Source organism: Symphodus melops, assembly GCF_947650265.1.
Source record: "Symphodus melops genome assembly, chromosome: 2".
In the NCBI taxonomy this organism is placed as follows: domain Eukaryota; kingdom Metazoa; phylum Chordata; class Actinopteri; order Labriformes; family Labridae; genus Symphodus; species Symphodus melops.
The window spans coordinates 6683104-6709961 of NC_136692.1; the positions used below are offsets into that span (position 1 = coordinate 6683104).

A 26858-nucleotide genomic window follows, 5' to 3' on the forward strand; every position below is an offset into this window, starting at 1 on the left:
ATTCAGTACCAAATGAAATGAAATATTTATGGATAACTCTAAATATCCACTTTAAAATAAGCAACATAGTTGAAAAGAAGATTATTTTATTTATCAAATGTCGCACAGATTTACTTTGAAATGTTGCTGAACAGTAAAACAATCTTCATTTCCGTGATAGCTCTGCCCCCTCTAAAACAGTCAAAAGAATTTACTAGAAAAAAAAGTAATTCACCAATCAAAAATGCCAAAATAATAACAAATGTTCCAAATATGGCAGAAAGATGTTGATCATTAAAACAAGAGGATAGAAGTTTCCAGAGCGCTGACATATTCAGTTCAAAATGAGCTTAGATTCTAAACCTCTCTTAAACCTTTGCTGATAAATCTTCAGTTTACGCACTTTTTTACCACAAGGGGGCGACAGTGGTGCATTAATGTAATACAATATATTCTGTTTTATAACTCACCCTGTGCACAGACACTCAACCCATCTCAACTGTCATCAGAAAATATTAACAGCACTCTTCATTTTATATTGCCGACACCTGCAACACACAGTGATGATAACCAGCAGGAGGAACATCGTGTTCATGAGCTGTGTGGCGTGCCCAGTCTTCAGTCCAATTCAGAGGTCACCGCGCAGACAGCATCATAACAAACTCTGCAGAGGGAGACAGAGACAGCAGCAGATCCTCTGATAAGAACTAATGACGGTCTAATATTATAAAAGGACAGCTTTGAATACAGCCACGTCACCAGCAGCACACACACTGGAAACTAACACTGATCAGGACAAAACACTTCTATTGTTGGCAAGATAATGAAAAACTGAAGCTGTTCGGTTGATACGACAAATGAAGAAGGAAAAAGTTCGAGTTTAAAACATGACAGACTTCATTTAAAGCCTCAAAGACTTCATTTTTCCCCCAAATGTTTCATTAAACAGAGAGCTGATTGGCGTTTTGGAAAGGTTTCAGATCCAAGTCCTAGAATCAAAAATCTCAAATAAAGCCAAGTTTCCAGACTCATCAGCTTGATTACTCCTTGTTTCAGCTGGTTGTATCATTGACAGCAGATTCACTTGTCAATCAAGACAGCTATTGACGTTTGCTGTATATGAACCAAGCTCCTGATAGCTTGTGGCAGCTTTCACAAAATCCATCCAATCAATGCTGTCTTCCATTGACTTCCAGAAGAGCTTTGCTTTGAAAGGCGTCTGATTGTAGGTGAAAATCTATTGATTGACTGAGTAAGTACTGAAGCTTAATTCCAGATTAACCCACTAACACTATCTCCCCAGGTACTCCTTTAACCATTTTCTATAAAAAGAAGTAAACCGAGCAGAACATCGGCTCAGTCCGAGTCTTCTTAACACCTGAGATTGACCTGTCATCTGGATATTCGCGACTATCCTCTCTCTGCTGTGGTTTGCTTCTTTTCTGCCTATGTGGCTTAACCAGACACATGCACACAAATGTTGCCCTGGGGGCTAATTGATGATAATCAGGAGGACCAGCTTATTGATTCCGACTGAGACTGACACGCCTGTTCATATGTTTCCAATAATTGTAATTGATCAGAATGCTGAGACAAGATAAACAGGATCACAACTTTACGTCCTCCCTGCTCTGCAGCCTGTAATGTCACTAACATGCATGTGGTATTATTGTGTGTGTTCATGTGTGCCCTATTGTATGGCTTTAGAGGTAACACGTGGTAATGACATTTGTGCAAAAGTCCTTGAGCTGTCCACTGGAGTGTGCGTTCCCTTGTGTGACATGTGACAGCTGTCCATGCATGTGTATTGATTGTCTTAATGCACTTCTGATTAGATTGGACTGGCTCTTTCAACCAACCCACCTTCACTTAACCACCCCTCCTTTTCTATTTCACCTGATTCCTTGCTCGTTTTCTCCCACCGTCTCCTTCAACCTCGGCCAAACCATTTAGATTCCTCTGCTCGTAGTCGCCCCTCTCCACACACACAGGAAGTCTTATGTGTCAAAGTATTCCACTTACTGACAACTGGTCTGTAATTTGTAACTTAGATATTACTGTAGCGAAGTCGCCAGATGATATTCATTTGAAAAGAGGTTGCTCTTATTACTGTATTTGCTGCTTTTTAGCTTACTATTTAGATGATACTTTGCTCATAACTTTGGGTTACTTATTCAAATGTTATCTCAAGCTTATGCTAAAAATGGGTTTTATGTTACTTTCAACAGATTGTATGTAGTGCTTAACCATTGTTTGAGTCTAACACAGCATGTGAGCTAGTGTGATGTATCAAATGGAATGGTATCGTAGTGTTTCCTATCGTATCGCAAAGTATTGCATCGTTTCACTATCGCACTGTATCGTTACGTACCTTATCGTAACGTATCACATCGTTCCCTATATCGCAGTGCCTCGTATCGTTTCCCATCCTATCAATGTGATTGAATCTTATTGTGTCCTATTGTATTACTTCCATCATATTGTTGCCTACTCATTGCTATTGTAAGTTATTTCTTTTTAAAATTACTTATTTCGGTTTACACCCTTAAAGCTGCAGCAGTCCTTTCCCCCTCTTTCCATGCTTTTTTTCCCGCATTTATTGTTTGCACACCTTGCCTGGAGTGTATCAACTCCTATTTTCCTACATTTGTATCCCCCAAAGAGCCCATTTGCTCACCATCAAAGTCGATGTTGCCGTCTTTGTTGAGGTCAATGTCGGCGAGAATCTCCTCAAGCTCACCTTTCTTCAGCTTCTCCCCCAAGAGGGTCTTCATGCCCTCTTTCAGCTCATCTAACGTGATCTTTCCATCGCCATCACAGTCAAACTTCAACGTGAGCGGTTAGTGGAGAGCAAGGAGGTGGAGACATGAACATGTGGTTCATCAGAAAAGGAAGGAAAAACGTTACATGTTTCTGGGCTAATGAGGAGGGTAATGAGCAGAGACTGAATACAGAATGATGTAATGAGCACTGGAGACATGCAGACAGAAAAATGAGGGAGTGAGGGTTCATTGGATATAAACAGGTACAGAGATGAAGATATCATGCTATACAAAATGATTTGAACACAGCTGTTAAAATGTTGTTTCAAACCTTATAGTTACAGCATGGCTGCATGAGGCCACTTGAAGTCTGAGAAAACAGATTGTGAGTGCAGACAGGGCTCAGCTGACTCATGAGTTGTTAGAATTGAAGTGAGAATGACTTGAGAAGTGACTATAAGGTTGAGATAACGTGCATTATTATCTTTTTTTTTTTTACAGAGAAGTCTCTTTAGACTTACAGAAGAAGTGGAAAAAAGTTAATTACATCATTCTCCATAAATTAATTGCAACATAAGAAAATCTGGATTTCTGGCCTATGACATCATTACTCAGGACCTGACAATGACTCGTGGATGATAAACTCAACATACAATGGCAGATGACCAAACAACCTGCAATAGCAAACCATTCATATGTCTTATAATTGAACAAAGAAGCTTTCACCTGCAGACTTTTTAATGCAGAAAAATACCGATTTTTTTGTATTTACATAAAAACAATCTAGGAACTCGATGGTTCAGGGAGAGGTTGTTGGAGAAAGACTTGTTTTCACTGTAATAGTACATCTCAAGTCGAGTTAAGGTTGGGTAATTTAATTGACACAATTAACTTTATAGCTTCTAACAGTATTGTATATTGAGCTGCCCAACCGTGTTCATTTCTATTTAAAAACATTGCAGGCTGTAAATGCAACATTTAAATGTTGCTTAACTGTCATTTAAAGGCCATAAATAACTTCCTTCAATTTCCCTTCCACTGTAATAAAGAGAACCTAATCCCAGCAGAGTATTGCACATTAATGAGCATGTTATCCGTGTTGTCTGTTTTGCAGTCACCATTAGATATCTGTAATTTGCTTTATAGATGGACCCAGGCGTGGGAAGCAGGGATTTGCAATAACCTGATCATCTCATTAATTTTGCTTGGTCCAGAGAATACGTCACACTGAGGCACCACTCTGGGGACAGATCAATTCAGAACTTGTGTACCTGCCACCGTGTCGATGTCAGAGAGAGCAGCTCAATACCTGGATACTTCCTCTGCACCGATGAGGCACAACAAACAATTGAATAGACTACTCAATTTTGTCATTTAAACAAGGGAGACAAATATATGACTATTTTTGGGATGTCTGCATTGAATCACAATCAAAATAATAATTTCACTCTGCCTTTGAACCCTTTTTTTCTGTATTCTCAACAAGCATTCCCCTCCATATTTCCCCTGGCTTGTTTACAAGTAAGAGCCATACACTCTTGGCACTCTCCAGGGAGTGGTTCTGTTGCACACTTCAAAGTACTGTTATAGTCCAAGGCCCCTTTTTCAGTTGCTTGAAGTCACACTTCTTAAGAGTTTCTAGCTTGGGACCTCTCACCTGTTTGAAGGCGCAACGGAGCTCCTTTAGTCCAACCATGTTAGCCGTCTCAGCCAGCATCCTCGGCCCCATTAACTGGCAGAAATCGTCGAAGTCTACATGACCACCCCCTGCAGAAACACACATAAATACAGACAAATAAACATGCACAGGGTGACTAATACGTTAACTAAGTAAGCGAACGTGTGGAAAAGCTTATGACACAAGCAGGTCTAAAATAAGATGTTAAATCAAGAAAATCACACATTTTTTAAACCTCTTTTCAACTGAAAAATTGGGACTTGGTAGCAACAGTGGTGGGAGAAGTATTCTGATAAAGGGCATTTTATATTGGATATATGGCAACTTAAGTATTGATTACCAAATTTGTTTTCCCTCTGATTTGGTCTCCACCTACTAGAGGCAATATCCAGCTCTGGACTGCTCAAGTACATATCAGGGAGTTGTTTCATTGTCTCTCAACTGGAAGGTCGAGCATGTTTGATCCTCGTGCTCTTGCAGCCACATGTCGAAGTGTTCTTGGGCAAGATACTAAACCCTGAATTGCTCCTGAGACAGTTCTCTCTATATTTAGCTTTACACTCAGTGATCGTTTGAAAAAGATGCAAACACTCACCATCTACAAGGTGAGCAGACAACGTGTTTCAAATATTTGTACAGACTATTGACGGTGAACTCTGCACAGTGTCATCTCGAAGGTTTTTATTTTTTGGTTTCGAATTTAAGTATTGGCCCATATTTTCAGAGCTGAATGTGATTCACATTTATAAATATATACTTCCATTTAGGTAAAAAAAAAAAAAAGACTGCCGAGTAACTCTATTACATTAAAAATAATAAAATGTCATCCAAAATGTAGGAGTGTCTTAACTCTTCCTTAGAATAAGTCAAAAGAGAAATAGTTGTTCAAGTACTTTCCATCTCAATGGCACTTAAACACAGCACTTGAGTAGAATACTGCAAAAGGCTTTTCCTGCCTTAACACCAAGCTTGAGAAGTTTTGTGAAAGTCCCCCGGGCATTGAGACTGTAACAAAGCCAACAGATAAGAGCTGGTAATGCTTCCTGAAACCCACTCCGAACCAGCTTTTTTAGTTTGATCCCCATGGTAATTATCAAAACAGAGCGCTACAATGGGAGGGCCATGTTATTAGTTGAACAAAAGACAGGCTTATTTGATATTGTAGACCAATACGCTCTGCCTGTTTTCATTATCTGGGTCTTGGTGGATGTGAAAGGGGACTGAAATAAACCCATGTGGTCATTTTGTAGTTCAAATAATCGAATCAGTGCTCAGATACTCTGCAATGTAGAGGATTAAAATCAAACCATAGAAAACTCTGCTTGTATGTAAAGTCCTGTTAGTGCTGCTGGATCATGCAACTAATGTTCAAACTGTCATGTTTTAGTTACAACAGCAGCTGATTTTGACATAAAAGACCATTCATTTTTTGATTTTGACAACTTTCATACTTCCCTCAAGGTACAGTATATTTTTTGGATGACTGACTGTACCCTTGTGGAGCCACAGTCTGTGGGGGATTCCTGTCATTGCCTTGAATAATTTCTATGCCTTAACTAGGTCAGTCTATAATCATGGCGTAGGGAAATTCTCCCAAAAGTCTGAGGAGATTATTATTATTTTTTAATTGATAGTGCAATGCTAGTGATATAAAAATGACTGAATTTCATGGTATTAATGGCTCTGTAGGGATTATCCTACAGAGATTAAGCTGTAAATGTCTGAAGCCTATTCTACCTTACGGGTTAAATTAAAACATCAATGAACACATGAATTATTCATAGGACAGACTATGAAGTACAGCATAAAGTTTAACATTTAATATTCCCTACAAAATGTCTTATGTTCTGAATAATTCTACCCTTTTACACAGGCACCAAACACCTGTAAGTATTTCCTTAATCTGCACGATGGGGCTGCAGTGTGAACAGAAACAGAAAAATTATCCACCTTCATATAATTCAAAATGTTCCTACCAGTTCAGAAGTACACTGTCTAGATTAAAGTTGAGGAGAGCAGATACGTGAATGCAGCAGGAAATACTCAGTAAAATGCATATTGCCATCTGACCCATCTTCTCTCTGTGAGAAATGTATGTGAGAAACTCAGAAAGATCTCAGGGGGCAAGCTGTCCTGAAATGAAGACGTTTCATATCGGCGTCACATGATGTGTATTAGCTTGTCTCAGATTTGTTTTTAAAGCTCAATTCATATATAAACATTGTTTTGTTGAAATGTAATTGGATCCTCCATTTTATCATTGTTATTCAGCATGACTATTTGATACTTTTGGAAAGTCTGTAGCGACAATTTATTCTTCTTATTTTTTTTTTTTGGTGCGAGATGGGAACATTTATGGGATGCTTATGAGGTCAATGCAGCAGTGCCTCTCTCTATCATTCTTGGTTTCAAGCTCCATGTTATTGTCCTTCTCACCTTCTCGTCAGGAAATTATCCCCATCTGGGACTCCAGGTGAATCTAATTAATGAGCAGGTAGGACAGAAGGCAGATGCACCCTGCTCCCAGAAGAATACTGCTGAGAAACACTTCCTCACCCTATTCAGCATGATCTGTACAATATTTTGCTCCACTTTCCAGGGGGCATAATGTTTTTGTATTTCAGTGTAACCTGAAGCTAATTTTATCCTGTTTGCAGACCAGACAAACATTATGGAGGGCTCGAGGGCAAAAACTTTCGCCAGAGAAAAATAAATGATGAAAATAAATATGTAATCATCATCCATGTTACTGTGATTTACAAAAAATGGGGAAAAAAACAACAACAACAGGCTAATTTAAATAAATGGAGACATAGCCATATATGGCTTCTTTTAAAACTAACAAAAACATAATTTCAATTTACATAATGACGTCAAATCGACGTGAGTGATGATGACGGTTGACTTCTGCTGCTTTGATTTGACAGATAGGCTCGTCGCTTTGCATGTTTAATTGTAGAGCTGGACAAAGTGAAACCAAAGTTACTCTCGCAGTTTCTTGTTAGAAAGTTACCACAAGTGACTCGCATAAATACTGTAAAGTTCATGCTAATGTTCATGGACCGTGTTTAATTTGTCCGACATGATAAAACGGACACGTCGTGGAAACCAAACATACCAAACAAATAACCAAACAATACCAAACATGGATTATAATGAGGACAATGAGGAGGCCACTGAAGAAGAGGACATCTAAACGGACTGCATCAGTGTAAGTTTACTTAGTGAGCCGCTGGCTCTTATACGGAGTGCTATCTTGCAGGAATGATGTAGTGCTGTTTCCATAGTAACAGAATATATCTGTTTCATTAATAAGAAATTACCTCGAGCAGTGAAAGAGACTTTTCAGCTAAAGCATTCTGTAAATCCTCAGTTTAGTTTGGTGATGACTTTGACTTGGATTGTTTGGGATTAGTTTATTGGTTTATATGCACAATAAATCTGCTTTAAAGCTCATTTAAAGCAGACTTTGAAGTCAACAATTTAGCATGGAAAGACCCCAAATCACAATGTGCAACAAAGAATAAAAAAAGATGTTCAGCAACAATCCTTCTTTCTTAAAAAACCTCTATGCCATAAAACCTTAGAGGAAGAAAATATTTTGGCAAAAAGCACTTTATTGTCCATCTTAATTTATATTTAGACAGTGATATTTTATGCCAGGGAGAAAAGGGTCTGGTTGATTAGTTGAAATGTTTTTTTTCTATCATGTGGCTCAGTGGCTGGTTAGGTTTGTCTTTGATTGTCAACTTCTTAGAAGCTGAGCTGCAGGTCTTAATGTCAGAGTTGTGCTTTAGGTCGGCTACATGTCCCGTGACTGGACATGACTGGTGAAATGGAAAAGGAAAGTGTGCACCAGCGACATCCTCTGGTGATGAAAAAATAAGCCAATGCAGTTTTGACAGAAGAAATAATCATCTTTACATCAGGGATCAAAAAAAGAATATGGTCAAGGGCAGATTTCTGCATTGGTTCTCACTGTTCAGGTCTACATTTTGTTAAAGCTGGTCTGTTTTGGTTTTATTAAGACTAACAACTTGTGCATAATCTTCAGGGGCCTGGCTGAGTTGAGTGACAGGTGGAGACTGCTCTGTCTGTTTCTACACTTATTGACGGTGAGACTGAATTTAAACTTTCAATATGGCAACCATGAGCTCCATAACGGCTCGCCTGAAACTGACATGTTTTCTACAATCTATGGGTGCACATCATCATCAGAAAAGACCAAACCCAGATGCTTGTGGGTATGTTAACATGTGATTAGTTTTCTAGTTGGTAAACTTACATTATCAGAGCATGTTTTTATATTGTCTTGTGTAAAAAGAAAGAAGGGCTCATGCAGTTTAAGTTCAAAGTATGTGTTTCTTATCTTGTGGTAGAGTTTACGAAGATGAGCCACTGTTTGTTTCTCGCAGTTCTTTTAATAATCCAATGTTGTCTTTTTAAATACAACGGACAGTTCGACCTCTGACAGTTGTGAGGCAGTGATGGTGAATTTTAGCATCATTTAATGCTATTTTTTTCCAGCTTTTTTTTTCAAGTCCTGCTGTGTGGCCATTAAAGGTTAATGTCTTGCCAAACACTTCAAAGTTTTATCAGATTTTCAGGCTTTGCTCTGACACTCTATAGATTTAGCAGGAATGGCTTCTCCAGGCTATATGGCATGAATCCGGAAATCAATGCAAAGAAGATTCACATTAAATTTTAAACACCGACCACACACAGATCTATACATGATCATTCAGAGAAGACGGCAAAGACAAACGCCTCCACATTAAGCATGGAGCAAGGAAAGTTGGATCTGAACTAAACACACAGAGATGCAGACTCACACTCACCTGCAGCGTGGGGGCCATTAATCAGTTTGCTAAAATGCCTCGAATGTCCTCAAATTCAAAGACAAACAGCAGTTGCACATGGACCTGTGCAGGCATAGCACTCATTTGTGTAAATGGACCAATAACTCAAACATTCACATCTCACTTGAGAAAGTCCCATCGATCATGCACACATGCTTTAACCACAGGGGGAAGAAAAGAAAATGACAAACACAAACGTACGACCAGATGGATAAATACTCACATTTCATCTTGATTTGCTGGATGATCTCAATCAGCTCCATCTCTGTAGGCATGTAGCCCATAGTCCTCATGCAGTCTGCGATGTCTTTGTAATGGATGAACCCATCCGCGTCGTAGTCAAATTCCTTAAAGGCCTCCTGCAGCTCTGACAGACACAAACAAATTACAGAAATCCCAGCTAACCGTTAAGTAGGGTACACTATTTTCCCCCCAGAGTCAAACACATAAACATACACAGTGTGCACAGATACTGATAGTAACACTTTAAACAAAGTTTGTTGAATCCAGCAGAGAGAACCAAAGCCAGCTCATATCAGCAGCAAGTGGTGTAGTTTAATTTATTTTATAGCTGTGAGTCATCGGTAAACAACATTTGAATGCAGTCTGAGAAAACATCAATGTCTAACATGAATCATGGAGAGGAGCAAGCTTAGTGAGAGCAGATATCAATGTTATTGATGAAACTGTGCAATCCACTTTTTATTTATCATATTTTTTGCAATTAAGTTGGAGGAAAAGATAACGTCTTACCATCTAACTCCCCTGGCATCAAATCTCGCTCCTGTTGAGTGGAGAGAGAAACAAAAGGACAAGTAATAATAATAATAATACTAATTACGAGCCAGCATCGGAGGACAGAATGTAAAATCAATTTGGCTTTAAAAAAAAGCAAATTCTCTGGAGAAATACCTCTGTGAGTATCTGCTTTTTGACTCCCAAATTAGAATAACATGCATATCATGTCAACATTGCTTCATGCTGACAGTCGACCCTAATGGGATTTTCGCCCAGCGACATGTCTTTCTAATTTGCAAAATGACACACTGTAGTAGCACACACTCCTTAGTGCACACATACGCTCTACATCTGCAGCGTTCTAAGGGCGATGCTGCATTAGCTCAGTCTGTGTGTGACGAGCACCCATATGCCACCACGTGACTGGGAGTTGCACAAACCCTGCACTGTTAGAAACACAGATGCATGTAAAGACACTGATACACAGAGAGCCTACGAACACACACAAGGCACATTTGCATATCCTTTGGTGTGTGAAACACTCGGTATTCTCTGCCTTGTTTTGACATTTGCACAGGGTGATCTCCCCCTTTCTCTCCATTCCCTGTTCTCTCCCCCTTTTCACGTGTTTTCAAGGTAGTGGAGTCAAAGACAGAAGCTTGAGTTGGAACAAACTGTCTACTATGACTGACATGAGAAGTAATTGAGCTTAGGGAAATTTGGGTTTTAAAGCAGTGAAACTCAAAGTATTAAAATGTCTGTAGCTGTAAACGGAAAATGACAACTTAGTTGTACAGGACTGTTCTGACCATACAAGTAAAACTCTTGAACCTTTATCTTTAGATAAATATAACAAAAAAAAGTACAGCTTGGCACATCAGTACCTTCAATGTTTTCTGTAAATTCACATACTGTATAGATTTACTGTATATAAAATCAGCGAGTCTGAGGGAAAATGCATCTAAACAAAAACCCCTTGTATGCCAACTGCATCTTGACTCAAGAGCTTGCTATTATTAACAATGTGCAACTCTTCCAGAAACATCCTCACATCCTCAAGGGGAACAAGAAACATGCAAAGTCAGTCAGCTTGGTATGGAGCAGCTAATCCTGACATATGGAGATATCGCGTAGCACAAAGAGGCCCAGTGCCTGAGGAAATCTATAAGTTCAAAGAAACAAGACTGACATACAGCCCTGTGGAAGCTCTCATTATTGCCAACATAAAGTGCACACATTTCCAGAGGATTCTATTTTTTCTCCTTAAATTCGTGCAGTAATCAAAAATACTGAGGTTTAAAAATAGCGATAAAGACACTGGAAGGGATGGATAAAATATTAATATTTGTCTGTGTGCAGAAATAGCATTTTACTATGCAAGCCATTTTTTGGGGGGCCCCACTATACGTCTATTTGCCTCGTCATTTGAAGGAATTATACACATTTTTTTTACATTAGAAAACTTTTTTTGTTGTTTTTTTTTTTTTTATCTGTGAGAGTATCTTTTGGAAGATACAGAAAATGTAAAATGTTGACGTATAATGTACATGAGGTTTTTATTAAAGCAGCACATACAGCAACAGTATGACACTTTTCAGTAGCAATTCCCACTTTCTTGTGTAGAGGTCTTTGCAACATTAAGTGTTTCCACGGCAACAATAAACATGTTGTTTCTGTCATGGTAGCTGCCAAGTAAGACACGTCCCGTTACAATTATACAAAATTACAGATTTCTCTGGCTGTAATGACTGTTGGAAATATTTGAGGTATTGCAATTATAAAAAAAACAAACAAACATCTGACATAGGTTTTGTCATTGTTTAATACATTTATATTTCATTGTACACATTATAATACTCTATTGCATGTTTCTTGACCCTATGAAATGCTCATTTTCAACTTTCTCTTTTGCTTATACATTTTTTATGTAATGCTTTTCATCGAGCGTCTTTTCAAATCACTTTTTCGCTACATTTGTTAGAGAAAAGGATTTTTCATCTTCAGCAGTGCTTTTAACTCTAAAAAAGTGGGACATGAGTTGAATAAGAATAAACTCAGATTAGCAGTAGAACTAAAATGCGAGGAAAAGTCTAAAATGTTTTTCTTAATACATGTTGGCACTCAGGGTGGTTAATACATAAATCATACAAGGTCATCCTGTTCAAGTGCACAATAGCTTGAGGAAACAGGAGAGACCCTGTGGTTTTTTGGAAGCCGCTTGATGTGGCAGGCACTCAAATGATTATTCACTGTATGATATTGCCAGCAGAGTTGCAACACAGATTCAATGCCAGAATGCAATTGCGTCAAGAGTTATCTCATTTTATGTGTAGTCTGCCCCAACTACTGAAAAACTTCTACACTGATTGATATAATGCTCTAAAAAGTTCACATTCGCTTTTGTTAATGCTACAGCTGTGCTGCTAAGAGTCTGGAGCTAGTGTTTACCCTGCACTGGAATCCTACAACCTACAAAGCCATATTTATGAAACAAGGTCAACACATTAATTGGATTTTTTTTTTTCATCCAGAAAGGATTAGAAAGCATAGCATTATATACCGTAAATTCCGGACTATAAGCCGCTACTTTTTTCTCACACTTCGAGCACTGCGGCTTCTACTCCGGTGCGGCTAATGCATGGATTTTTTATGGGGGACAATGAGCTTCTGCCGCAAAAACATTTGACTTCGTCACGTCGGATCTTAATATCAGTCATTTTGCGCTTCATGCACGCACCCTCATCATGGAAAACACACGGAGAAATACATATGATGCAGCTTTCAAGTTAAAGGCGATCGACCTGGCTGTCAAAGAAGCTAACAGAGCTGCTGCACGTTAAGATGACACTGACAGCGACAACAGAGACTGAGGAAGTGAGTAATGAAGTCATTCTGAGGCAGTGAATGGATGGACTTTTTCTTGTGAAATATATTACGGTCATCTTTTTCATCAGCCGTGTTACAGACACCGTCGGCTAGGCTTCGTATTGTAACGGTTCATGTTGTAAAGTCAGTAGTTGATAATGTGTTCATAATTCCGATTATGTGGAGAGTCAGTGAATGCACCAGCGAGAACGTGTTGAGTGGCTGTATGAGAGAACGCTGGGGGAGAGAGTTGGATTGTTACGGCAAGTTATGTGTTGCTCTCTGCTGTAAACGGCGTGGTCACGGCCGACAGTGATCGGGTTATTAAAAGTTATTATTTGAACGCTCTCGTCGTCCTTTAACGTCCGTACGGACGCTACAGTATTTGCGGATGTTACCGGTAGCCTACGTCTGTGTAAATAGCTCTTGTTATAGCGTGGACACCTGCGGCTTATAATCAAGTGCGGCTTATATATGTACAAATACATTTATTTACTTATTTTTAGCCGGTGCGGCTTATATCCAGGTGCGCTCAATAGTACGGAATTTACGGTACACTAAATTCATCCGTTTGAATGAGCCCATTAACAGTTAATTTCATTCTGTCTGTCTTCGCATGGCCCATTGAGCAGCCTGCTGCTATGTAAGCATGATGCATGAACATATATGTGAGCAGGGGTCATCACGAACACATAAAAGGAAAGACAGTTACAGTATGTATGTTTGTCATCATTGAGTTTTGGCTTTTTTGCTTCATATCCATCTGTCTTCCAATCTGACAAGTAAATGCATCAATTGTTTTTCTCCGGCTATTCGTCTCTCGCGGCATCTTCTTCAGATGGATCTAATGAGGGCTGACAGTGAACCTTGCTGAGGGGGTTATTAATACTTGTGTCGAGGCAGGGATTAGGACGGCTGCAGGATGGATGGTCTCCCCGCCTCAGTGTCAGGGCGGCAACCAAAACAGCGTGCTGTCTAGATTCCATGGTTATGATGCAAATGTCTACACCTGGATAGTGGATACTAGTAAATCTAAAGCAAGGAGGGTGACAGTTAAACAGGGCAGATCAGTCATGACAGGGGTGGCAGTAACTCATGAACACATGTAGAGGTGGAGTCCATGAATTCCAAGGTCACTGTGAAACGCGTTTCAAGTCCCATAAATAACTCTAAAACAATAAAAACTGTCCCATTAGTTATTACAAATCCATTCATGAAATGTCATTAAAATGTTCAGACCCACACATTGCCCCCTCCCTCAGGTAGAGTTCTCTGTTATCTTATACTGTGGGCCTCGCTCCTGTAATAAAGGCATTAATGGCAAAGCCTCAGGCTCTGCTTTGTAATTAGGTGTTACAGGGTCCCGTATCGGTTCAGTGATTAAAAGGATCTTTTCGTACATTATAATAACAAAAAGATCAGGGCTGTAGGTACTATTCTGAAAGAGCGCAAGCAGGTAGAGAGATCATTTAGATAATTGTGTGTTATTTTTTTTTTTTAAAACACTCTAATCTTCTATTGTCAGCGGTGGAAAATATTACTATACAAATGTTTAATGGCTCACCACAAGGAAATGAATAATCATAGGCAGACAATGCCCATAAGCGCTTCAAAACCCATCACTTTATTGCGAGGATACAGATGCTGCTGATTAGGATAAGGATGTTTGTAAATGAAGCTGAAAAAGATTTGGGATTATTGGCTGAGAGGAGTACAAACTTAGAGTACAAATTGAGAGAATAAATAAATCGTAGAAGAAACGTAAATGGGGAGAAGTAAAAATTATGGAAGAGTGAATCCTCTCAGCCAAGTTGTTTGGAGTTACTTTAAACTTGAACATTATTGTTTCAAAGCCAAGAAGTGTCATTTGATGTGCCTGAGCAGAAGAAAATAGGGCTGGGTGATAAAAAAAAAACCGTTATCACAATTAATTTTTTATATCAATATCAATAATCATCACGATGAAAGGGACCACTAACTAACGGAACATTAAGGGATTATTTACTGAGGGACCACTAACTAAGGGAACATTAAGGGATTATTTACTGAGGGACCACTAATTTAGGAACCACTGATTAAGGGAACACTAACTAAAGCCCCGTTTCCACACAGCAGTCCGATATGGATCAGAACAGTTTGTCACATTTGGTTTGGTAAAGTCTGATCCCGTTTGTGTTTCCATAGCCACCCTATTTGGTAGACGGCGTGTAAACCGGATGCCAATAGCCGCATCAGCTACGTAATAGCATCACATGATAGCAGCTAACCGCTAACTAATAAATAAATAGAAATAAGACGTAAAAAATCGGCTGTGTATTTAAACACGGCAGGGTTGTCTTTACTGTTGTCACACGGGAAGTGACAATTCTTTTGATCAATCAACAGACGTTTTAGGGTCGGCTCGATATTCGTGGCACCCCAACGGAAGGGTCCCAAAAAGTATGATGGTAAGGGTCGGTTATTTGGGAATCTTTCCCGGGATTAGTTTATGGAAACACTGCGAAATGCGTGCCTTACCGAGACGAGTCCCTTCAGCCAATGGGGCTGAAGGGACCACTGACTTAGGGACCACTAACTAAGAGACCACAAACACTTTGTTTTGGATGTCTGTTCATTCCTTGTTTTTGGTGTATTCAATGGCAGTAATAGTTTGTGGTGTTGCCTGTGTTAGCCTCACATGTCTTCTAGTAAATAAGAAAAATGAAATCATGACAATTAATTACACTCTGATTATTAATTATATCGCTCAGGCATAGTTGAAAATTGCAATCCACCTCTGACTTTTTGTAACTTGACGGCAAAAAAACGACCACAAATCTACATCTTTAACAGTTTGTCATCTCTTGCAGCACCACAGTGTCTCTCAAAAGGATCCTGTTGATGGTCAATTTTAGAAACATTATTCTGGTTTCACCCACCAAATGAATAAATGTGACCTTCTGTCTCAAAATATCCATGTTATTACTGCATATTTCCCACAAATTACTTTAAAAGCATTTTGCCATTCAGGGTTCCTCAGAGTTCGTCAGTCTCAGTCATTAACATCTTGGATCTGATCCACAGCCATTTTCTCCAAACAATCCATAAAGCCTACAATTTGCTCTCACTGTTTCCCAAACAAGCCCCAAATAATCCACTCCTCAGAAACATGGGTGAAGTTCTACACTGGTCTGTGCGTTTAATGGTTACCTACAACAAATTACAGCTTGGTAAAGAGATTTTGTAAATTATGCTCAGAAATTCTACTGAAAGGCTGTGTAAACGTTATTTAGCTTTTCTGTTGTAAACAGAGCTGACGCTTTTTTAAACCATAAAGAGCATTCATAGAGGCAAGCCCAGTGATTTAGCTTTTTTGGACTGTTGCTTTTGTATTGTAGATGAGGTACAGACTCACAATCCTGATCAGGTGGTTTCATGTTGAATGAAAAGAGCTTGGTAATGATCATCGACTTTCCACGCTAACTTGTCCAATTTTGTACCAGTAATAGCCAATATGCAAACAGTGCACACATTATCAGATATTCATCGTTCACTTTAAACAGCTACAACCAGTGTTTTGATTTTTCAATCGATAGCTACCTCTTAGAGTTTACTGAACAAATAGATCCATTTTTCAACTCCATCCAATGTAACCTTAAAGTCAATGCAATTCTCTTTCTTTCAGCTGTGACTCAGTCTATAAATGTGGTCTTTATTGACCTTTCTTTGCCAGTCCCTTTTCACAAGACCCATGCTCATAATTAGGTCTATAATCAAACAAAGTTTGGTAAGTTATTCTTGTTGGAGCCTTTTACAGAACTGGTTTTGCTTTTCTTTTTTTTTTTTGGATTGAATGGAAAGCATAATTTGACTGGAACAATTGTGGTGATGGATAAAAGTAGGGCCTGGGGAATAAATCTTATTTTTTTCTCCAAGATTTTTGCATCCAATTGTAATGAACATAAGATAATCAAGATAAAAGCCCAAACACTCCAAATGGCCAAACACATTCACATAGATTAGGGCAGATGGCAGACAGATGACACATTTTGGATGGCACAGAATAAGCAAACAAACAGCATGACAGCAAAATAATTTGCTTCGGGAAGGACCTACTGTATGTTACACACAATTGTCAGACAGTCACAAAGCACAGTAAAAAGTTAGATAAATGTAACTTTGGACAGCTGTCTAAATCAGTGGTGTTGTTTTTTCGACCAACCTTCTTGCTCTTGTCCCAAAAACTGATATCCCTGTCTATGATCTGCATGAAGTGATTTAATTGCATCATGTGTCTCAGCTAGCCTGTGGCATGGTTTGTTCAGCTTGAGCCAAGAAAACAACACACTTGTTTACCCTGCGTACTGGCAGAGATGAGCACTTCTATCTACCACTGTTGATTGTTGGTTTGAAATCCAAAATGATGACTGACCCTTATTGACCCATCTATCCACTCTGACCTACTGTCTTTGTGGACTTATTCCCTCTATAGATCCTTTCACAAACGCTTTGAAATCCTGAAAATGTCCTCAACTCATCTTGATGTGCTGCGTGTGAGAATGTAAACAGCAGAATTTTCTTCCTTTTTTTTGTGCCACTCAACTTGTAAAATGTTGGAAGAAAGTCAGGGTGAGCCTTTTTTTTTTTTTTGCTGTTGTCTGCAATAAAGAAAATAAAGAAAGGAAAGGATTTCTGATTCTGGAAAACAAAATGAATACAAGCTAATATGCAGGGTGTGCAAATCAATTCATGTTGAGTGAAGTTTTGCTGTTCCCCTTGGTTATGGAATTTTTCACTTGTGTTTTGTAATATTGACCCAGAAACAGTCACAGTTCCTGAGACTCTTTCCCCTTCTGCACATACTCCTCAGACGCCTTCCCTCCAGGGGGGAGTTTTTCCAGGGGTAAGAGCGAGTCTGTCATATAAATCTCCAGTGGTGAGGTAGTGTGAAAGGCAAGTTCCTGAAAACAGAGGGGCTGAATGTTGTGGAATTATTATTGTCAGGAGTACACGTGTAAAATGAGGTTCTGATAACAACTGATTCTCTCCTTTTCCTCGATATAGTGTCAAACTGCATTTACAACACACTCTCTCTGTACAAGTGCTTCTCATTTAAATGCCAATATATGGCCCCAAAACAGCTGATACTGACTTCTTTCCCTCAGGAATAGATACATGAGTCAGTCACAATTAACATGATGTGTGAGATCAATTGGTGTTTTTGTGTTGATCTTACAAGCAGTTTTAAGCCTGTGACATCATCTGCCTAATAGATGTAATAAGCTTGCACACCTGCTATTCATTAGGTGCCGTCTTTGACACCTGCTTCCTAGAAGAGGAAGCTTAAAGGTCACATATTATGCACAATACACCACATGGTTTTTAAACACTCGCATGCGTCCCTACTGTTTACAAACCCCCAAATTATGAGAAAAGTCCATCCTCTCCGTCTTTTGCTTGCTCCAGTTTTCATGAAATTTAGATAGATAGATAGAGGGAGGGATCAATAAAGTATCTATCAGCATTTGTGCCTGAACAGGCTGTTTTGAGATTTTCCCTTGATGACATCACAGAGGGCAGTATCCCCTCTCCGAGTTGGCAACACCCTCAGAGTGTTTGTTTTGTTCTGCACTTTGAGTCTGCCTTCTCGCTGTAAATAATAAGGCATGGTGCAAGAAAGTCCGAGCCTCCCAAGCTCTTCCAGAAAGGAACGTGGTGAAACACAGCTCACCTGAATTTTAAAGCAAGAGACTGTTCCGAGCTGGGCTGAAATACAGAGGTTTAAACAGGCTTGATGAAATCCAGGATTGGAGTCGATATTCAAGACAAACTTCACAGGTATATTTTGGGGACCTCTGAAACTTATTTAAGTGATAGAACAGGAGGATAATTTGTGACCTTTAAAACTACAACCATGGCTGGGTCACTTCAATCATTTAAATACCTTTAAAGGTCTGTTTTGTCTTGTTGTGGGAATTTACATGAAGAAGGATCAAATGCTAAAGATTTTAACAGTTGTAAGATGGCATTTTAATATTCGAGTACTCATTACCTTATGAAAGAGTATGCAATTACTCCCAAATTAGATGTATTTTTTCTATTAATAATAAGACAGGATATGGACATCCCTGTAGTCGGCTTAGTTTCTGCCTTGGGCTCTCATCAGTACTGCATGTCTGTATCACAGCGGGTTTGAAATCCCAGTTCTGAATGAAATGACAAGTGATGGTAAAAGGCTGTGGTGAGAGCTGTCCTCGAGCCTGCTGCTCTTTCCTCATACATCTATTTATCTCTGAGGCCCCTCTCCGAATGGTTTCATACTGACAAAGAAGCCTAAACCAAGAGCTACACAATAGTAATAAATAACCAGAATCCCAGTGTTACTGACATGTATGTTGTCTGCTCTTGAACTTAGAAAAATGCGTAAATGCTTTTGATTGTTTTGATTGTTTTGTCTATTTGGGTAAAGATAGAGACAATAGCAACTATTGTTTTTGCAATATTCAGATTTTTCAGCAATTCAAACACAACATTCACAACATTCACATCACAGAAAGTCTTCAAAATCTGTTAGGGTTTTTCTAAATCATTTCAAAAAGAAGAACCTGTTGAAGGAGTTGTGACTTATTTTTCACAGCCCACTTTTCTTTTTTTTTTTTTTTTTGAGTAACCTTAGTAACCAACAAGCGCATCAAGGCCGTGACCACATCCGCATGTGTAAATGTCCAGTTATACTGCTTTACTGACCTGTCCAAAGAGTTTGTTGAGGTAGGAGATGTAGGCAGCAGCCACCGCTGAGCTGTTGCTGCTCCTCTTGCTGTTCCGGCGAGCCTCGACCTCTTGAGAGCCCTTCCCCTGGGCCCCGGGGGTCTTTGACTTAGAACTGTGAAGTGTGCATACATATGTGCAATCATTGGGGAGCTGTTATCAACCAAGCCAAGCCTTTACTTAACTGCTACCCCTCACAATGTACTCAACAAAAAGAACAAGTAAGAGCCTTTTGGAGGATTACTCACTGCTGCCCTCCGACAAATAATTGCTCAGCTTGAGTGACATGATTGGAAAACGTCAGAGGTGCTTTCAATGGACCTCTCAAATGACATCAGTCATCCGAAAAACAAGAAGGACATGCTGGAAGAGTTTCTTTAAGGACTATTTTTGAAATTCTGGGGGCTTGTTTTGAAGCAGGTGAACCAATCAATGAAACTAATTGGGTGAACAAATCTCCAAAACCATCTCCTCCTTGTCCTAATCAGTGTTGATGAGAAACAGAATCATAATAACCAGAATTTCTTGGAGAGGCTGAGCTGAAGGGCCTTGTTTTTGAATCTCCCAGAAGCTGGTGACCTGCCAGCTGCTGTACTCCTCCCGCCTCGTGGAGACAAGCTGGAGATGAAAAAGAAAAAGGTTAAATCAATTTAAAATGCACTTGAAGCCTTTTGATTGTTATTAGCATTTTTTTCCCCAATAACAAGCCATAGAAATCCACAATCTTTTTTTTTTTTTTTTTTGCTTTACCCATGGAGTGCTCTTCTTTTGAGAAAGTAAACATCGATTCAGACTGCTGATGGACAGCAGCAGCAATGGAAGAAAATGGTTTGAATTTCTGCATGCTTCATTTAAATACATTTCAGCCGACTAAAAAGAGAGACCTCTTTTTTCGGGAGACCTCACACCTGCAGTTTTTGTTAATATTCCACAGACACAAGATCTCACAGAAACTCGCCTGATCAAACAGGATGCTGAGAGAAAAACAAATATGGAGGGTGATCTGCATCTTGCTGTGTGTTCTATTTTATGGTGAAAAACATAGAAGGAAAAAAATCAATATGGATGAATTCCTGCCTGAGAGCATGGATTATGTGCGGCTTTATACAGTTTGCATGGCGAGCTGTGGGTGAGTTGTCAGAGTAAGCAACGTCCAGTTGGTGATGCTTCCAAGTCTTTCTTCTCTCATTGGCTGCTGCAGGTATTCCGTTAGAGGTGGTCCGACCTTGACTCTATATATTTGATATTTACTAATCCAGATCTGACTCTACAAGCCACAGTAAATTAATTGCAGTGATACCACAGACTTATGGGGTTTGGCTTGGGTTTTGACAAGCAGCGAATCATACTGAAGGGAGAAAATCGGACCTGAAATCATCATTTGAGTCCCACCACAGACAGACAGACAGACAGACAGATACTTTATTGATCCCAAGGGAAATTCAAAATGTGGTGCATAATGGTTCAATCTGGCTCATGTACAGTTTCAAAGCTCATAATTTCACCTCTTGAACGTTTAATTAAATTCTTAATTTGACTATATAAGTGTATTCATTCCATATTAATTTTCTTCAGCACTTTAGTTGAATCTCACTGACCTGATAGCAGAGGACGGTCTACTTTCTGCTCCCCCTTTCGTGCTTTTCAGAGACATCCTGGCTGGAAGAAAGATAAATGTGGACAGGGACTTGAACTTTGGGAACAAGACAGAAAATCTCTTAATGGAAAAGTACCAATGGACAAAAATGAGAGATTCCCAAGTGCATAAACATTTATGACCATATCCCTGATATTCAAATTAAAACCGCCACATTAATAATTTATAACCTCATAGAGTGATTGTAGTGTTAGCAAACACTTTCTTATTCTGACCAACACATCCATCAGACATACTTAGAGTTCATAAGTAGTTATTAAGATGTTGCTTTTGAGTTTGCCTAATCCATCCCTATGTTAATGAGCAAAATGCAAATGCTGTGTGTCTACCATTCTGCCTCAACACAGAAAAAAGAGCCTTTATGGAACTATTGTTGCTAAAAGGATACATTTCAGTCAGACAACTCACAATTTGCATAGTTTGAATGATTCATTTCAGCAGCAGCACATTTTCTGTGTTTGGTGTTTAGGCTCCGACCTCATCATTTCTCAATTGCCCCCCGGGGACAAATAAAGTTAGTTTGAATTGAATTTATTTTACGAGCAGAAATCGAGGAGTGATGACATTAAATCATAAACCCCTTCAGAGCCTGCAGGTGGATGCTGGGGTCCGGGGATTTAAGTACTGTACTTTTACAAAAGAGCAATGCAATGACAGAGAATAGTGACGGAGCGTAAATCACGTCAGTTTGAAAACACTGCAGCTGAAGTTGTCTAACTGAACTAGCTCGTGCAGGTATTGCCTCATTTGTAGCCACTCAAATAAAACAAGTTGAAAGACACAATTTGCTTTTTAGAGATTTTTTTTTTTGACTTGGCTTCAAACAAAATGATGAATAATGGATCAATAAGATCTGTGTAGATCTGTTTAAATCAGTTTTGATCATATTTTGTTTCCAGATTTGTGACCTTGACACAGGATTCTGTTTAAACAGTGACTTCTTCATCTTGAGGAAGGTCGAGTATGAACCCCTTTTTAAATCCACTTTAGTTTATACAAGAACACAAACACTAAGATTCAAATTACACAGAGTAATATGCACTGCAGGTTTGCACTGTGGGTTGAGAGGATTGAAATTTCATCTGTGCTGTATGTTTAACATGGAGCATATTTGACAAATAAAGCCTACCTACCTATATGTATATAGGATGGACAGTTTTTTAAAAGTATCCAATGTGTGAAATGATGTGAAATTGCTTTCCATCATTCACTGGGATGTGACAGAAAGAAAGATGGAGAGGAGATAGATGAAGAAACAGGGAGTGAATGACACATGTTTCTGGACGTGCGGAGGAGGAGGAGGAGGAGGAGGAGGAGAGTTATGGCTGACTGTTTGAGAGGCACATTAATGTTCTGTCATGGCCCTCTGTGGTTCTGCTTATCAGCTCCTTGTGATGAACGGCAGTATTTGGCACTGATGCATAGTAACCATATCGCCTCACTCCACCATCCAGCATTCAACGAAGGCGGCACAAAGGCAGAAAGCGAAGATCTGCTTCGGCAGAGTCTGTGCTTTGGGCCGTCTAGACCACGAGGGCCGTAATGAGAAGAGACATGAAGACCAGGCAGTCCTCTAAATTACTCTCGACCGTTTAATGTGCCTCCGCCCAACACATGCCGCATTCCCAACTCCCACTGGGCCGAACAATACGTGCCATGACTGAGTAGCAATTGCCTGTCTGTCATGATTTCATGCAATCAGTCTGCATGTGATATGTGCTGATTGCAACACGCCTAACGCATGTTAAGTTTTACCGCTAGAAAGACTGAGAAGTCCACACATGATTACATCCATGGAATTCCTCAAGAAGAGAAAAGTATTAACCATATGATGTTCAACTCTCATAATACACTTGTTGTATGTTGATATCGATCTGCAGAACATACAGCAGATTTTATATTCTGCTTTGTTGATACAGCAGTCTCCATGAGCGAAATGTGGAAGGATCACAAGCTGCAGCTTCTCGAATGGCCACTTGAGGCTCGCTCTGAAAGCAATAGTCTCCATAGGGTGCTATCTTGAAATGTCCAACTTTATAGCGGAATTAAAAATATAAAAGCCTGGAACACTAAGGGTTCTTATCTTTATAGTTCTTTGCTCAGTTCATGACAATTGTACAGGATTTAATTATATGGTGAGTTTTCTAATCCTTTATTGTGGAGCACTTTGTGCCGTCTGCTCTTGAAAGGCGCTGTATGAATAAACTTAGTAAAGTACGGCATTATTAGCGCCATGGTCACTTTGAGTGACAGGTGGTTGGTGCTCTGGTGTGCTAGGTTTTTCCTTGGTCTCTGTGTTCTGAGTTCCTTGTTTGAGTTGTTAAATGTAGTTACAAAAAAGGGCAATTTTATTGACGGGTCATTCAAGAAATCTTTGCTCCGACATTTCAGGGGAGTGAAATTTTAGTATTTCAAATGTGTAAGTGCTGATTTACGTTTACCTCATACTTGTTCACTGGCTGCTCTCTTACTGAAGGCTTCAGACTGGAGCGGAGACTTTAGTTGCACAAGATTCTGTAGTTTTTTAAAAATCTAATCTAATCATTTTTTCATCTGATGTCTGATAAATAATTAACCCGTGTCAGCTTTCACCAATGATAGTCTAATTCTGTGGGAAACGTGATGATAAATGAGCTGAATTAGCTTCAGCTGTAGTGTTAAGCTTTGATAACTTGACATTTGCCAACCTGGTTCCTCTCCAGCACTGTCCTCTCCTCCAGATTTGGTCACTTCTGGCTCCAGAAAAACATCATGGCGGTGGCTGGATTTCTAAACTTATCCATTACCTTTATTTAAAGATAAGTTCACAATGTTTCCAAAATCTTGCCAGTATGCAAGAATAAACACAAAACAAAAAAAATCCTCCCTCACACCTGCACACAAACGCACACCTGTTTGACAAACACTCACAAAGCCCATGTGGGTGAAGCGAGATATCTGGACTTTCTATAGTGTTTTGGTCTTGCATTGTTTGCCTGAAGAATTGCACTCATCTTCAGTGAGCACAACTCCCATCAGGGTAAACAAACAAACGCCCCCACCCCACTCCGCCACCATCCACACACACACACACATACACACACACACACAAGACACACACACACACACACACACACACACACACACACACACACACACACACACACAGACTGTACACATGGGCCTTTCCCTGCACAAGCCATTGAGCAGCACTGTCTGCGTGTCTGCAGCTCTCCTCCCTAAGTGGCCAATTGCTGTCAATCACAGCGCCGACACAGGCAATTTTAGATTGTAATCAGGCTAATTGAAGTAATGAAATGGAGGGGCCAGGTAGTCCGGGGCTAAAACAAACACAGCTAGCGCAGCTGGTGATGAAGAGGAGGGCTGCACATGAGAGCTGCAGGAGTAAAGCGTGCCTGGCTTGGAGTGTAAGGGGTTAAACACTAAATGGCTATTCTAAATATATTTCACAAGAGCCTCTGGAGTGAAGGGCGCGGAGATTCATCGTACATGTCTCATAAACAAGAACCACATGTACACACTGGAAAACACAAAGCAGACAGAAAAAGAAAGCACTCAAGGAGCCCATTACTCCGCCGAGGCTGCACCATCCATTTCTGCATCCCGATGTTAATCTTTAGCCACAGAATTCATGCTGATTGGCTGAAAGTGGGCAGCACTGGCTGATGATACTTAATTCCTCTTTGGGACTATTGGGAACATTAGGGCTCTGTTAAAAGACTAACTTTCAAATTACAAGGGAGGAATTTATAATGAGGAATTACTACCATTTGTTTTTTCCCTGCAGAAAATATCCATCCAGGAAGTCATGAGCTTTCTTTATCAAGTCTTTTGCTAACTTTCAAAAAAAAAAAAAAAAAACTGCTTGGAATTACTCGAACTTACATTTCTATTTCAAGATGGGAAACAAAATGTACCAACTTCTTTGATAAAGTACATATTTATGCCAATAAACAGGAAGGATGATTGGTTGAATATGTTTCCAAATAAATAATGTCAAGCAGCGTGCAGTGGAAATGAGGCTGGATCTAATGTATTACCTCACATAGAAATACACTGAAGTTTATTGGCTGCACTGAAGTCAAAATGCTTTTTCAAATTGCCGGCCAAAAGAGAGCATTTGAGCATTTTCCAATCTGAAAGTTTTATAATCTGAATGACTGTTACCAAGTACCTTTCAGTCTTTTCTAGCAGTTCTATAAATAAATAGTCTTACTGATCTCGTCAATGTAAGAAAAGTACAAGGACGATGTAGAATCTTTAGAAATGTTCTTTAAGATTGAATGACTCAGAATTACACCACTATGACACCTTCAGAGCCCACATGGTCAGTAATTAAAAGAAATTCCCTTGAAGGGAAAGTACTTGACTTTCTGGAGCTCCCTCTGGAGTCACCTCTCAGGACTTTGTACAATCTTCACCTGTTTAGTAGAAGTAGCTCAGACACATGTAAAACACGAGGGTAAGGTAACATCTCCTGTAGACATGTGTTTTTAAATAAATGATTGTAGCAAAAATCAGATGACCTATTCCGTAGTATTTACACAAACTGTCATTAAAATGTAATGAATGTTTTTGGTCCAAACTGTAAACAGACAGGGGCACAATATTGAACCCTGCTATTAAAACAAAAAGACATGAGTGTTCCACTCAGATTGGCTGTGAGCTCAGGTGAGGCTTCCCACTTTCTTCGTACTCCCTCTCTATTTTCATTGTTTTAGGTTTTATCTTTTCCATTCGCCTGCTGTCCAGTCAAAAGACAATCAATCCCAGAGGGAGCCAAACCGGCCTGTGTCTGATCCATAAACAACCCATAGTAATGCAATCTGGTCTGGCACTCCATCTTATCTTCACCTATCTCAACACTTCTCCACCACTTCATCCACCCCAGCCCTCTCCATCCAACCTCCTCCCCAGCACTGATTTCATCATGTCACGGCTCTGAAATGAGACTGTCGCCTTCAGTAGGAGGGCAAATAGGAGAGGGCCAGAATGAGATCTTTTTCTTGTTTTCACACATATTTTTTCCAGTCTTGGACAATTACCGTAACATTGCTTTGTATAATTGTTGTCTCATTACCTCCTCTTCCTGCATGTGTTTCTGGAGACTGGCCTAATAATCACACAGAGAAGCTGCATGGTTTTAATAAGTCTGTTGATATGATTGCATTGTAGCAAGTAACAGGGGCACAAATATTGTACAAAAATCGTGGGTAGGCCATCTGTTGGCTTGGGCCGCGAAATATAGTGGAGAACCAGGAAATCAAATTTCTATGAAGCAGAGAAGCAGATGTCTGTCAGAGTGTGAACATTCTCTGTTCAAGGGGCTTTCACCACGACTGAACCAAAACTGAATCCATTTTTAAATATGAAACTTTGTAGAGGAACTAAGCAGCACCTCTCTACAAATAAATGTACTTGGCTTACCTTCTCTGGACCCAGACAGAAAATAAATAGAAGATTTTTATCGAACGTTTATCCTCTTTAATCTGTTTGTCCTCCCTGTTTGCCCCGTTTGATAAATGTGGATGAGGTGTATCTCTGTTGTATGAAGCCTTTCCTAACAGGAGGAT

The 26858-nt window shown here is 39.5% G+C and overlaps 2 protein-coding genes across 5 annotated transcripts in view; one reads left to right on the forward strand and one right to left on the reverse strand.

The window, feature by feature from the left end:
- Window positions 1–110: 110 nt before the first annotated feature.
- On the reverse strand, window positions 111–26844 carry cabp4 (calcium binding protein 4). Of its 2 annotated transcripts, none has more exons than XM_079338034.1 (9): window positions 26713–26844; window positions 21227–21287; window positions 20145–20246; window positions 19608–19743; window positions 10032–10062; window positions 9502–9645; window positions 4399–4508; window positions 2720–2804; window positions 111–643 (listed from the first exon to the last, which is right to left on the reverse strand). In XM_079338034.1, exons 2-9 carry the CDS (start codon window positions 21280–21282, stop codon window positions 615–617), a joined length of 693 nt encoding a protein of 230 aa, XP_079194160.1. In that variant the 5' UTR covers window positions 21283–21287; window positions 26713–26844; the 3' UTR covers window positions 111–614. The 2 variants fall into 2 exon arrangements, with proteins under 2 accessions (XP_079194160.1, XP_079194159.1); XM_079338033.1 differs by having other exon boundaries at window positions 2657–2804.
- doc2g (double C2-like domains, gamma) overlaps window positions 7559–26858 on the forward strand; it is a 72374-nt gene continuing 53074 nt past the window's right edge. For 2 of the 3 annotated variants that reach the window (XM_079338032.1, XM_079338031.1), the window contains exon 1: window positions 7559–7630. Coding sequence is in view for 1 of the 3 variants with exons in the window: in XM_079338029.1 (XP_079194155.1) it covers window positions 7575–7630 (56 nt within the window). In the remaining 2 variants the exon portion in view is untranslated. The remainder of the gene's footprint in view (window positions 7631–26858) is intronic. The other variant, XM_079338029.1, reaches the window with a different exon arrangement.